The 14,958-nt window shown below is 41.1% G+C and overlaps 1 protein-coding gene across 4 annotated transcripts in view; it reads left to right on the top strand.

Annotated features, from left to right (window-relative positions):
- The window catches only part of Zmym4 (zinc finger MYM-type containing 4), a 152,877-nt gene that overhangs the window by 107,714 nt on the left and 30,205 nt on the right, over window positions 1-14,958 (top strand). For all 4 annotated transcript variants that reach the window (XM_045149031.1, XM_045149029.1, XM_045149033.1 and 1 more), the window contains 5 exons: window positions 2,074-2,192; window positions 4,536-4,707; window positions 9,206-9,259; window positions 9,780-9,959; window positions 10,379-10,473. In XM_045149031.1, the coding sequence (XP_045004966.1) occupies window positions 2,074-2,192; window positions 4,536-4,707; window positions 9,206-9,259; window positions 9,780-9,959; window positions 10,379-10,473 (620 nt within the window). The remainder of the gene's footprint in view (window positions 1-2,073; window positions 2,193-4,535; window positions 4,708-9,205; window positions 9,260-9,779; window positions 9,960-10,378; window positions 10,474-14,958) is intronic.

Raw genomic sequence — 14,958 nt, 5'->3', positions numbered from 1 at the left:
ATTTTCCCTCTCTCTCTCTCTTTGCCTCTTTCTCTCTCCTTTCTATCTATCTCTGTGTATAAGTAAATAAAAATATTTTTCAAAAATCTGGATGAGAGCCGGGTATGGTGGCACATGCTTTAATCCCAGAACTGGGGAGGCAGAAGTAGTAGGATCACTTTGAGTTCGAGGCCATCCTGAGGCTACATAGTGAATTCCAGTTCATCCTGAGGTAGAGTGAAACCCTACCTTGGGGGGGGCAGGTATCTGATTGAGCATGGTGGTACACATTTTTAATCCTATCCTAGCACATGAGAGGCAGAGGGAGTAGGATTTCTGTGAGTTCAAGGCCAGCCTGAGACTTCATAGTGAATCAGCCTGGGAGACCCTACCTTTAAAACAAAAACTTGTATGTGTGTGTGTGGGGGGGGGTGCACATATGCACATACCCTGGCATGAGGAAATTGAAAGGCATCATTTGGTGTCAGTCCTTGCCTTTCACTTTGCTTGAGGCTTGTCTCTTGGTGTATATACCCGGGCCAGGTGGCCTGCAAGCTTCTGGGAATTCTCCTGTCCACACAAGTGTCCTGAAGCATTTTGCATGATTTTTTCTTTTTTTTTTCTGAGATAGGATCTCATTCTTTTCCATGCTGACCTGGAACTTACTCTGTAGTCCCAGGCTGGTTTTGAACTCACACCAATACTCCTACCTCTGCCTCTGAAGATCTGAGATAGGCGTATGCCACCATCTCTGAATTGATTTTTTTTTTAATAGTAGATTCATAGTTGTAGGGCTTGCATTTAAATCTTTAACTCACTCTAAGTGAGCCCAGGGTCTGTTCATTCCAAAAGGACTTAACCTAAGAGTCACTGGTTATTAGGTCAAACACAGAGTTAGGCAGTAAATGGCCCCTTAAGTGTGGGGTAAGATAACCCAGAGATCAATCAACCTTACAGGTTTCTTGCCAGAAACTTTAGCTAACAATATTTTATGTATGTGTCTTCCTGATGATATTCTTTCTGGGTAGATTCATAGGAGTGAAATGATTGTGACAAAAAGTATAGGTGTAGCTGTTATGCGTTTCCTGATTGTTTTCCAAAAATGTTTTGTAAATAGTTACATTAACACATGCAAGTGTGCTCTTCTTTCCTTATCTTTTTCTAATTAAGTAGAAACTTGGTATGGACACATCATGTGTTGGTACCATCATTCACCTCCTCTCTGCCCCCATTCTGCTGAGGGCCCTCCTCAGTAGGATTGCTGGTATTCCCCATGGGGTTTTGGGTTATGAGCTGTGAGAACAGCAGCCAGCCATTGTAAAGTGGGGGGAATGCCTCTGGACATTCCTACCTCTGTGGCTCTTACAATCTTTCCGCCCCCTACCACAAAACTCCCTGGTCTGTGGTGGGTGTTTTAATTCTGCTTTACTGTGGTGCTCTCAGCAGCTTTTGGATTTCGGCTTTGTGACATTTTGAGTGCCTTCATTGCCTGTCTCCCTTGTGAGGCTCGCCACTGAAGCAGCCCTCGTGCTCATCTCCTCAGTTCCACTGTGATCTCCCCTGGGCCCTGGCTGATTTGTGAGGGGTGTTTATCTCCTCGTTCTTACTTCCTTCTGAAAAAGAAAAACAGATTCTCCAAGGGAGAATGAGGTCAGCAAAGGTTAAATGGGATAAGCTGCTTTTTTTTGTTTGTTTTTGTTTTGTTTTCGAGGTAGGGTTTCACTCTAGTCCAGGCTGACCTGGAATTCACTCTATGTTCTCAGGGTGGCCTCGAACTCACAGCAATCCTCCTACATCTGCCTCCTGAGTGCTGGGATTAAAGGTGTGTGCTACCACGCCCGGATGGAATAAAGTTCTTTAATTAAGGGAGATTTTGATGGATGTGGCCTCTCTTTTGGCCAAATACTAGTGGGAGTTCATTCTTCTGCATATGAATATTCTGTGTTGTAACACCTCCTCCTAGCATGCTGTCCTTTCTTGAATCTGTTCTTGAAAAATACATTTGTTTTGAAACAACGCTAACCTATTTCTTATAATGGAGTTTGATTAAAATGTTTCTAACCCTCTTTGTATTTTTGTTTTGTTTTAAATTAGAAGACACTCCAAGCCAGCCCCAGCTTATTGTGGTGCCAGTTCCCGTGCCAGTGTTTGTACCTATACCTCTTCATCTTTATACCCAGTATGCTCCTGTTCCCTTTGGGATTCCAGTTCCAGTGAGTAATCACTTAGAGATTTAGGCAAATTTATCTTATACTTTCCTCCATTAACATCTTAGAGCTTTATAAAGAAACTTCACTTGTTAAAATGTACCTGACTTTGGTTGGCTGTTACACTCTGTTGTTAACTTAACATGGAGAATATAGAAGACCTTTTTCATTTGCACTGTCTCTTCTCAGTGAAGGTTGTTATAAAGCATTTTGTCCATCAGGCTTCACGTGGGTCCTGGGGAGCCAAACCTAGGCCCTTTGGCTTTGCCAGCTAGTGCCTCAACTACTAAGCCACTTGGTTGGAAAGCCTAAGGACCCAGGTTTGATTCCCCAGGACCCACATAAGGCAGATGTACAAGGGGGGTGCCTGCATCTGGAGTTTGTTTGCAGTGGCTGGAGGCCCTGGCGTGCTCATTATCTCTTCTTCTCTTCCTCTTCCTCTCTCTCTCTCAAATCAACAAACAAAATATTTTTTAAAAATGTTACAGTGTGCATTGTGGCTCAAGCTCAACTAATTGCTGCGCTTGGAAGTCTGAGCCAGGAGGATTGTGGCAAATTTGAGGCTAGCCTAACTTACTTAGTGTGCTCCAGTCCAGACTGCGCTAATATAAGCAAAACGGAATGAAAAGAGTGAAAAAGTTATTAAATAGTTATTAAACATCTCTCAAACAGAAAAAGATCAGAAAATAGCATGTTAGAATTCTAGATTCTAGTGAGAATAGAAAATAACACTTATTTGCATCTTTCTGTTAAATATGATTTTCTATCATTTGTAAAAGTATAAAGCAAGAAATGTTAGCCAAGCCAGGTGTGGTGGCGCATACCTTTAATCCCAGCACTTGGGAGGCAGAGGTGGGGATACCTGTGAGCTCAAGGCCACCCTGTGGCTACATAGTAAATTCCAGGTCAGCCTGGACTAAAGAGAGAACCTACCTCGAAAAACAAGGAAAAAAAAACCCACAAAAACAAAAGAAATGTTAGCCAAGATTTTTTTAAAAACAAAATGAGGGCTGCAAAGCCAAAGGACCCAGGTTAAATTCCCCAGGACCCACATAAGCCAGGTGCACAAGGGAGAACATGCATCTGGAGTTTGTTTGCAGTGGCTGAGGCCTTGGCATTCCCATTCTCTTTCTCTCTCTACCTGCCTATTTCTCTATCTTTCTCTAAAATAAATAAATAAAATGAATTTTTATAAAACATTTAAAAAAATTAAGCTCCAGATGTGGTGACACACACCTTTAGTCCCAGCACTCGGGAAGCAGAGGCAGGAGGATTGCCGTGAGTTTGAGGCCACCTGAGACTACATAGTGAATTCCAGGTCAGCCTGGGCTACAGTGAAACCCTACCTCAAAAAACAACAACAACAAAAATTTAATGAAACTGTTACAGGATTATGTTTTTGAAGAATCCAAGAAGTGTTTTTTTTTAACTTTTATTAACATTTTCCGTGATTATAAAAAAATATCCCATGGTAATTCCCTCCCTCCCCACCAACACTTTCCCCTTTGAAATTCCATTCTCCATCATATTTTTTTTTCTTTTTAAGGTATGGTCTCACTCGAGTTCAGTCTGACCCGGAATTCACTATGTAGTCTTAGGGTGGCCTCAGACTCACATCTGTCCTCCTACCTCTGCTCCCCAAGTGCTGGGATTAAAGGCATGCACCACCATTTTTATTTTTCTCCAGAAAAGCATTTAATGAGGTGTGTGTGCAATGTGGGGAGTGTGTGTGTGTGTATGAGTGGTATATGTATGTACACACGCTGGTGCAGTGTCCCATGCATTCTCCTGTAGGAACATTAGGTGTCTGCCTCCATCATTCTTACACCCATTCTTACTTGAGCTGAAGTTTCATACTAATTCTAGAGCCTACTGTTTTTCCACAAACTCAATCAGTTCTCATATCTCTGCTTCCTTACTGGACTGTGGTTATACATATGTGTGGCCATTCCTAGCTATTTAAGTGGGCCCTGGGAATCAAACTCAGTTTTTCCAGGTCTTCATGTTTGCATAGGAAATGCCCTTAACCATTTAGCCATCTCTCTCACCCAGGTTCTTATTTATTTATTTTTGTTTTTACAAAGTAGGGTCTCACACTAGCCCAGGCTGAACTGGAATTAACTCTGTAGTCTCAGGGTGGCCTTGAACTTACATAGATCTTCCTACCTCTGCCTCCCAAGTGCTGGGATTAAGGGCATGGCAGTTTTTTATTTTAATAGCTATAGTCTTATAATACCAGTGTATTAGTAACTTGTAGTGAGAATCTATCAAAATGTGTATATTATTGTAATACTTAAAACATCTCACAGATTCTGACAAGAAACCTTCAGTCTGTCCTTGTTCTTTCAGATGCCTGTTCCCATGCTCATTCCATCCTCAGTGGATAATGAGGATAAAATCACAGAGAGCATTGAAGATATTAAGGAAAAACTTCCTTCACATCCATTTGAAGCTGATCTCCTTGAGATGGCAGAAATAATTGCAGAAGATGAAGATAAAGAAAAGACCCTGTCCCAGGGAGGTTGGTACAATCTTAAGCACACCTAAGGTTTTCATGTAACTCAGGTACTCTAAAATTGCATGATTGTTTCTTGTTTCATCCTTATATTCAAAGTCATTCCTGCATACAGGAATTCCTCATGTATAATCCTCAGCATAGTGATAATTGGGTCAATAGAACCTTAGGACAGGAAAACCTTTGGCTCAAAATAGCCTATCAATAAATCACATTCTATTCATTGGAACAAGGATAATAACAACAGATAGCATTCTGTTTGCTTAATATGTGCTTGGCATCATCCTAAGTGCATTTTGTGCTGTGCTTCACTTAGTCTTCTCAGCCACTTGTTAAGGGAGTTTGTTACTTAAGAGGTGTTTTTTTTTGGGGGGGGGGTGTTTGTGTTGGCTTAAAATCAGAAATTTAGCTGGGCATGGTGGGGCTCACCTTTAATCCTAACACCTGGGAGGTAGAGTGAGTTCTAGGTCAGACTACACTAGCATAAGACCCTACCTTGAAAAAAGAAGAATAGAAATTTAAGGCCTGGGAGCTGGCTTAGCAGAGAAGAGCACTTCCCTGCTCTGAGAGTCTGAGACTGATTCTTGAGGACTCACATAAACAGTCGGACATGACCATGCCTGTCTGTAACTAGTCCTGTTTGAATTGCTGGTGAAGACTACAGCTCCATACTCAGAGACTCTGAAGGAAGTAGGAAATGGACCTTGACACGTCCACCAGTGAACTACACGAGCACGTGTATATGTTGCATACAACACAAGGAAAAAGAAAAGTAGAATTTTAGTTTTGCACTAGTTGTACATCTAAGAAGTGATTGAGTTGGGTGGTTGTGGCAGTGTACGCCAGTAGGAAATTGCTAAAGAGGTAGGGGCAGGATCAGGATTTTGAGGACAGCCTGAGCTACACAGTTTGAGCCAGGCATGGTGGTATACATCTTTAAACCTAGCACCCTGAAGGCAAAGGTAGCAACACCGTACCTTGAAAAAAAAAAAAAAAGATTGAGCTGGAACTTTAATATAGATGTATGACTCCAAAACACAATACTAACCAGAACTCACAATGTATTCCAGACAGGTTTAATATCTGCTTGTGTTTTGAGTATAGGAAGAGGTAGAGAAAATTATTAAAATGGCTGAAATATTTAGGTGAACTTTTGCAAAGGCCCTTCTATCTCTCTCTCTCTTTCTCTCTCTCTCTCTCTCTTTTTCCCCTGGTTTTAGAGGTAGGGTCTCACTCTAGTCCAGGCTGACCTGGAATTTACTATGTAGTCTCAGGATGGCCTCGAACTCACTGAGATCCTCCTACCTCTGCCTCCTGAGTGTTGGGATTAAAGGCGTGCACCCAGCTTTTTAAATTTTTTTTTATTTTTTTTTTATTTTTTGAGATAGGGTCTTACTCTAGCCCAGCCTGACCTGGGACTCACTCTGCAGTCCCAGGCTGGCCCTGAACTCACTTCATTCCTTCTACCTCTGCCTCCCCAGTATTGGCATTAAAGGCATGCACTACCACACCTGACTGATTTTTTGTTTTAAATGTGTTGTTTTTTTTTTTTTAAGATTTATTTCTTAGAGACAGAGGGAGAGAGAGAGAATGGGTGTGCCAGGGCCTCTAGCCACTGCAAACAAACTCTAGACACATGTACCACCATGTGCATCTGGCTTACATGGGACCTGGAGAATCGAACCTGGGTCCTTAGGCTTTGCAGGCGTGCACCTTAACCACTAAGCCATCTCTCCATCCCTGTTTTAAATGTTTTTATTAAGAGAGAGTATGAATATGGATGTGCCAGTGCCTCTTGCCACTGAAAACATACTCCAGACACATGTGCTACTTTATATCCGGCCCCAGCTGATAGGTTTTGCAAGCAAACACCCTTTTTTGTTTTTTTTTTTGACCCAGGCTGACCTGGAATTCACTATGGAATCTCAGGGTGGCCTTGAACTTACGGTGATCCTCCTACCTCTGCCTCCTGAGTGCGGGGATTAAAGGCATGCACCAGCCACCATGCCTAGCTGCAAGCAAGCACCTTTAACCCACTGAGCCATCTCTCTAGTTCTATGATTCTTTAATTCCTTCATATAATAAACAACAAAGTTCTTTTAATTAAATCTAAAGAGTAAATAGTTGGGATTAAGTCATTTAATTGGCTTTCCAGCTTTCTACTGACCAGCAAGTTTTTAAATTGTACCTATTAAGATCAGTAAAAGTTTGTTATTGTCAATGTGTGTCATGTAATTTTGTGGGGAGAGGGTCGGGTTTTCAAGTTAGGGTTTCACTCTAACCCAGGCTAACCTGGACTTATTCTCAGAGGCACCTTGAACTCGTGGCAGTCCTCCAACTTTTTTCCCTCAAGTTGCTCTTTATGGATAACCTCATAAATACAAACTTCAGAGTCTGAAAATGTTCTATTCTTGATCCTTTAGCGTCTAATCGTGTATTTACTTTGGAAGTTCAGATAATTCCCTATGACAAACTTCATTCTAAATTGGCTTTTCAGAACCAAACATGGTACCTGTAATTCCTTGCACTCTTGGGTGACTTGAAGCAGAGGTATCCCAAGTTCACAAAAAGAAAGGAAGGGAGAGTGAGAGAGAGAAAGAGAAGAAAAAGAAGATTCCCATTTCACATTAATACTTAACATTTATTGGTCCTCCTGTACCCAAAATATGTCACTTTGAGTTAGATGTGAAAACTTTAAAAAGTAAACTTCATGACATATAGTTGTACTCACTGTATTTTAGGTAAAGGAGAATGGTTTAGAAATGCAGGGAGAAAAGATGGGATCTGGGACTGGCGTGTGGTTTTAGTGTGAAGCAGCAGTTTTCCTGAATAAGCTAAAGGAGACTTAATCTTTTTTAATGTGCATCTTAACATTTCTTACTTTTCAAATATTTTATAGCTGATAGAACTATGTTCTGGGGCTGGAGAGATGGCTTAGCGGTTAAGCGCTTGCCTGTGAAGCCTAAGGACCCCGGTTCGAGGCTCGGTTCCCCAGGTCCCACATTAGCCAGATGCACAAGGGGGCGCACGCGTCTGGAGTTCGTTTGCAGTGGCTGGAGGCCCTGGCATGCCCATTCTCTCTCTCTCCCTCTATCTGTCTTTCTCTCTGTGTCTGTCACTCTCAAATAAATAAATAAAAAATGAAGAACTATGTTCTGGTCACCTCTACATCCTGCATGCTCACCTCACTTACTTACACTCTGAGTGTGTCGTGCTCACCTCGCTTACTTATATTCTGAGTGTGTCGTGCTCACCTCGCTTAATTATATTCTGAGTCTGTCATGCTCACCTCGCTTACTTACTCTCTGAGTGTGTCGTGCTCACCTCACTTACTTACACTTTGAGTGTGTCGTGCTCACCTCACTTACTTACACTCTGAGTGTGTCGTGCTCACCTCACTTACTCTCTGAGTGTGTCGTGCTCACCTCACTTAACTCTCTGAGTGTGTCATGCTCACCTCACTTACTCTCTGAGTGTGTCATGCTCACCTCGCTTACTTACTCTCTGAGTCTGTCGTGCTCACCTCGCTTACTTATATTCTGAGTCTGTCGTGCTCACCTTGCTTGCTTACACTCTTAGTCTGTTATGCTTACCTCACTTACTTGTATTCTAAATCTGTTCTTTCCATGCAGACGTGATGATTAGTAGTCTCTTTGGCTGGGGTAATTTAAAGCGTATTTGTCAGTCTTTATTTAAGTTGTCTATGTTGCTATAAAAGATGGTTGCATTGGTTGTAGAGATGCTTAACAGTTAAGAGGCTGTTGTCTGTGAAACCTTAGGCCCCAGGTTTGATTGATTCTCCAGTAGCCACGTAAGCCAGATGCACATGGTGGTGCACGTATCTGGAGTTCATTTACAGTGGCTCGAGGCCCTGCCATGCTCATTCTCTGTCTTTCTTCTCTCCCTCTCTATCTGCCTCTTTCTCAGATAAATAAATAAAAATGTTTCTAAAATATGATTGCAGATGGCATAAGTATGTAAAATCGGAAGTAAAAGTTCTTGGCAATAGGAGGAAAAAAGAAAAAAAAAGTTCTTGGCAAGGCTTCTTTCACATTGCTACCTACAGTATAACTTTTGCTGCTCTGCTAATGATTTATTTAGCTGCTTTTGACACAAATGTTTATACAAGTACCTTGTCCTTTATGTATGTTCAGTCTGTTTGCTTAGAATTTCCAGGTGTAGGCTAGGGAGATAGCTCAGCAGCTAAAAGCACTTGCTTGCAATGCCTGCCAGTCTGGGCTGAATTCCCTAATACCCAAGAAAAGGCAGATGCACAAAGTAGCACATGCATCTGGATTTTTTCCCCCAGTGGCAAGAGACTTTTTGTGTGCCATCTGTGCATGCTCTCATTCTCTCTCCCTTCTTCCCTCTTTCTGTACATCTTTCATGCAAATAAATAAAGAAAATACTTTGTGAAATTCCCAGGCATTTGATACATATGTGTAATGTAGTCATTTCATTTAAGACACAGTTGGTTTTGTTATTTGCTTGTCTTTTTCTGTAGGATCTCAAACTTCGGAACAGGAACTCTTTCTTGACACCAAGATATTTGAAAAAGGTTTGTAGTTATAAATATATTTTAGTTTTAAGAACTCTTACCCTTGGGGTGGGGAGGGAGGGAATTACCATGGGATATATTTTATAATCATGGAAAATGTTAGTAAAAATTTAAAAAAATAAATAAAAAATAAATAAAAATAAATTAATTTAAAAAAGCACTATAAAAAAAGAAATCCTACCCTTTGCTAATAATAGAATCCCATAAAAATTAGTGTTTTTGAGTTTAATATTCACAATTTTAGCTAATTTGCAAAAGGCATCACATGTCATGTATTCTTACTTGTAATGCAAATAATGAAATTTCCACTAATATGTGTTTCAAGGACTAAGAGTCTACATCTACATTGCAATGTTTACCCAGAACTAGTTACACTGGTAAAAAGTTGCTTTATTCTTGAGTGTACTTAGGTGATTATTCATCAACCATGTCTCAGGTTTTGGTCATTAAAAGTTAGGGAAATTCTGTTAATATGACAAGAGGCTGTCAAGAGAGCATGTATGTTTTTTTTACATTTCAGACCAAGGAAGTACATACAGTGGTGACCTTGAATCTGAGGCAGTATCTACTCCACATAGCTGGGAGGAAGAACTGAATCATTATGCCCTAAAATCAAATGCTTTGCAAGAAACTGATTCAGAACTGAAACAGTTCTCAAAAGGGGAAACTGAACAGGACCTGGAGGCCGATTTTCCATCAGGTTTGTGCAGCATACCCTATCCACTGAGAGTTCTTTATTTTAGAACATTTTTCAATCTTCAAAACTCCAAATTGACACTATTAAGCAGCTATGATGTGTTAAGAGATTATTCAGGACACAAGTGATTCCTGCTTTTGTAGATAGGACTTTCTGTTGTGACAGTCTTATAAGTGGTTAATTTGATAATTTTTTTAAACTTTTAAAGCCTTTCCCATAATAACCATATATAAAAGCTTTTCTTGTTAATGAACTTTTCATTTCTGTACTGTGTCCTGTTTTCTCTTAAAGTGTCCAAGGGAAATTCTCATTTTTGTCACGAAGTAAGAATAGTATAATTACCTAATCTTTCTTTTCCCAACTAGGTCTTTTAAGTCTGTGAGTTTTATACCTCACATTGTGCTTTTTGTTGATTATTATAGAATCCTTTGACCCACTTAATAAAGGACAGGGAATCCAAGCTCGTTCCCGAACAAGACGACGACATAGAGATGGCTTCCCCCAGCCAAGACGAAGAGTAAGAGATAGCTTTGTTTTCATAGAATTTGCTTTCCTTCATTTGAGCAGCATTTATTACTTCTTGCTCTTTACCATACTCTGTAACAACCAACTCAGGTATTGTCATACATTATCTTGCAACCTAGGTTGTTTTGTTTTTTGTTTTTCAAAGTAGGATTTCACTCTAGCTTAGGCTGATGTGGAATATTCACTTTGTATTCTCAAGGTGGCCTCGAACTCACTGTGATCCTCCTACCTCTGCCTCCCAAGTGCTGGGATTAAAGGTATGCACCACCATACCTGGCACAACCTCATTTTTGTGCTTTTGTTTTTTTAATATAAAGAACCATGCCTTTTATTGTATAGTTCAGCCAGACCTTTTTTGTTTGTTTGTTTCTACAGTTGAGGGTTTGGTTTTGCTACCTTAAAAAGCATCTTGTAATACTTTTATATGCTTTTCTCTTCTTTTAAAGTCTAAATTTCACCATTATGTGCTCTGATATTGAAGCTCACTATTTTACATACTATAGTAGTAGCTATTTTTCATATTGAAAGGGCTTTACCCATATCAAAATTAGAAGAATAATGCCTCAATTTTTAATTATCTACTAAGTTATAATTAGATTTTAAAATTCTTCAATTTTAAATATAATTTGTTGGCTTGGACAAATATATACCTAGTGTGACTTCCACCCATAATCATAACCAGTTCTGTTGTGCCAGAAAGTTCTCTCATGACCTGTGCAGTTCACCTTATCTACCCGATGCTGATAGCCATCAGTCTGATGTTTAGATTGATACAAAATGGTATTCCTTTGCCTTGTCTAAAATTTCACATAAGTAGTATCATATAGGGAATATAGTTTTCTGTGTCTGGATTTGGGACTTAGCCTGTTGCTATGAAGTTCATCCTTACTGTTTTGTGCCCGGGTGTCTTGTTTTCTTTTTGTTTCTGGGTATCATTCGTTATAATAACAGACCAAAATATGTGTAGTCAGTTAACAAGTGATGGAAAGTTTTGTTGTTTGCAGTTTGGACTCTTTAATGAATGGGCAAGATCATTGTAAATTGTGTGAACATACAGTTTCATTTCTTTTGAGGCAAAATATTTAGAAATGGGATATTATTTATGGTAAGTATATTTTTAACCTTATAAGAAATCTACCAGATTGTTTGCTAAAGTGTGTGTGGTGGTTTGAATCAGGTGTCCCCCATAAACTTAGGTGTTCTGAATGCTAGGTTCCCAGCTGATGGATATTTGGGAATTAATGCCTCCTGGAGGGAGTGTATTGTTGGGGGTGGGCTTATGGGCTTTATAGCCAGTTTCCCCATCCCAGTGTTTGGCACACCCTCCTGTTGCTGTGGTCCATCTTATGTTGGCCAGAGGGTGATGTCCACCCTCTGCTCATACCATCATTTTCCCCTGCCATCATGAAGCTTCCCCTCGAGCCTGTAAGCCAAAATAAACCTCTTTTTCCCAGAAGCTACTCTTGGTTGGGTGATTTCTACCAGCAATGTGAACCGGACTGCAACAGTAAAGTGGTACCGGGAGTGGGGTTGCTGCTAGACACCTGACTGTGTGGCTTTGGCCTTTTGGAGCTGATTTTCAAGAGGACTGTGGGAGGATTTGAAACCTTGGCCTAAGAGATGCTTTGCAGTGCTGTAAGTAAAGCTTGATGGTCTATCCTGGTCAGAGCTGAAAGTCCTGAAGGCAGTAAGAACTATGGATTGTGAGGTTTGGCTTATGAGGGTGAGAAAAAGCTTTGCCTGGACTGGGCTAGCAGTTTGTGTGAGAAGCTTTCTCTTGTGCCCATGTCCTGAGAAGTTGTGCAGGGTTGCTTTGCGTAGAAATGAACTGGTGTGAGCACAGGGATGTGGCACAGAAAGAAAAATCTTTGGGTGAACTATTGCCCGTTCAGCTGCAACTGAGAGATTACAACCTTTGAGACTGGGCTAGCTGACCTGTGCTGGGGCAACAAAAAGAATGTCGACTCTTTTGTTTGTCCTTGGGTCTGGGGCCTTTAAAACTTATAAAAAAAAAAAAAAATAATGTCGACTCTTTTGAAAGGGCCTGAGTGCTCAAGGAGTGTCCTGTTCTTCAAAGTCTTCTTTATTCCCCCCTGGATTAACAAATTGGCACCCTACCTGGTATCGTGGAGTATAAGAAATGCTGGAAAGAGGGTCATTGAGTTTGCAACACGGTCTTGTGTTTTGGAAATGGCCATGGGCAGTGTGAAACAAGTTTGCTGGTTGCCTGCATAGAGACACCATGGGGCCATGAGGATGAACCATGGCTTGCAGTGGAGATGCCGGGACCATGAGATGGGTGCCGAGGAGCTGCCAGCCCGGTGAAGTTTCCCAGGACTGTGAGTAGCCTAGCTGGAGGGGTGGAATTGGAATGCCAGAGACTTGTTGCTGGTTAGAATTATCGGACTTGAAGATTTGTCACTGGTTTGAGTTGCTGGACTTGAAGCTACAGAGTTTGATGTTTGCCCTGGTTGTTTTAAATCTTGTATTGGTTGAATGTTTCTTTGCTATGCCCAATGCCATCTATTGCAGTGTGAATATTTATTCTGTGCCATTCTGGGTTTTTTGAGGTTATATTTTGGTATTATGGCTCAGTTAAAAGATCTTGAACTATGGGGATGTATGAACATCATTGAGATTGATAAAAACTATGGGGACTTTTAAAGTCAGACTGAATGCATTGTATTTTACATCATGTATGGATATCAGTTTATGGGGGCCAGGGGCGGAATGTGGTGGTTTGAATCAGGTGTCCCCCATAAACTTAGGTGTTCTGAATGCTAGGTTCCCAGCTGATGGATATTTGGGAATTAATGCCTCCTGGAGGGAGTGTATTGTTGGGGGTGGGCTTATGGGCTTTATAGCCAGTTTCCCCATCCCAGTGTTTGGCACACCCTCCTGTTGCTGTGGTCCATCTTATGTTGGCCAGAGGGTGATGTCCACCCTCTGCTCATACCATCATTTTCCCCTGCCATCGTGAAGCTTCCCCTCGAGCCTGTAAGCCAAAATAAACCTCTTTTTCCCAGAAGCTGCTCTTGGTTGGGTGATTTCTACCAGCAATGTGAACCGGACTGCAACAGTGTGTATACTGTTGGGCATTCCCAAGTTTCAAGACTTTGCTAGCACTTGCTGTTGTCAAAATTTGGGTTTTAGCCAATCTGATGAATTGTGGGTTTAATGTTATTTCTTGCTGAGTAATGTTCAGCATTTTTTCACATGCATGTCTGCCATTTGTGTGTATTCTTTGGTAGAATATCTTCAATTTTTTTGTACATTTTTTTTTCCTTTTGTGGGGAGGGAGGATTGTGATCAGTAAGCTAAAATATTCTTCTTGTGTGTTGTTTGTATTATTTTTTATATTTTTTATTAACAACTTCCATGATTATAATCCATGATTATGATAATGCCCTCCCTCCCCCCACTTTCCCCTTTGAAACTCCACTGTCCATCATATCCCCTCCCCATCTCAATCAGTCTTTATTTTATTTTGATGTCATGATCTTTTCTCTTATTATGATGGTCTTGTGTAGGTAGTGTCAAGCACTGTGAGGTCATGGATATCCAGGCCATTTTGTGTCTGGAAGAGCACGTTGCAAGGAGTCCTCCCCTTCCTTTGTCTCATTCTTTTTGCCACCTCTTCTACAATGTACCCTGAGCCTTGGAAAGTGTGATAGAGACATTGAAGTGCTGAGCACTCCTGTCACTTCTTATCAGCACCATGTTGCCTTCTGAGTCATCCCAAGGTCACTGCCATCTGAAAAGAGAAGGTTCTCTACCAAAACTCAGAGTAGCATTAATATATACACATGAATATAAAGAGAAGTATTTGAAGAGCATAGTATATACATTTAGCCAGACACCCCTAGGGCTCATGACTACCCCTGCTGTAGGTTTTAAGTATCAGGGTTGTATTCCCTCCCATGGAGTGGGCCTCCAGTCCAATTAGTGAGTGGTTGGTTTCCCCCATAATAGACGTGCCATTATTGCACCCATTGGCTCATTTGGCCTGGCTGTCCAAATACAAGGCTTGCAGTGTCCACTGTTGAGTATCTTCACTGGGAATTTCTCTTTCTCTCATTGAGCTGCATGCAGAATGGCTTCTTACAGCTTTCTGTCAGCTGGTCTACATGGAGGAGGTTATCAGCTCATCTCCAGCAGGATTTCTCAGTGGCCTTGCAGCCCAAGTATGTGGAGTCTTCAGCGATAGGGTCTTACCATCTATTCCTGGTGGGAAACTGAAGGCCTCAACAATGGCCTATAATGTTTTGGAGTCATCAGGGACCACCCCCCCTCCACCACTCCCCCACCCCCCCCGGCCAACAACTCACTGGAAGGTATTCCATCCCTGGCACTGAAAAGTTTCTAGCAACAATCTATGGCTCCTGAGTGTTCCATTGTCCAAAAATGCAGGTTTCCATATGATTTATTTATATCCTCTTAGATTTTCATTAGCCCTCCCTCCACCTTTCCGTTACTC

This window comes from Jaculus jaculus, chromosome 5 (assembly GCF_020740685.1).
Source record: "Jaculus jaculus isolate mJacJac1 chromosome 5, mJacJac1.mat.Y.cur, whole genome shotgun sequence".
NCBI lineage: Eukaryota > Metazoa > Chordata > Mammalia > Rodentia > Dipodidae > Jaculus > Jaculus jaculus.
Note: the sequence above shows the minus strand (reverse complement) of the source record. Positions and strands in the feature narration are given on the sequence as shown.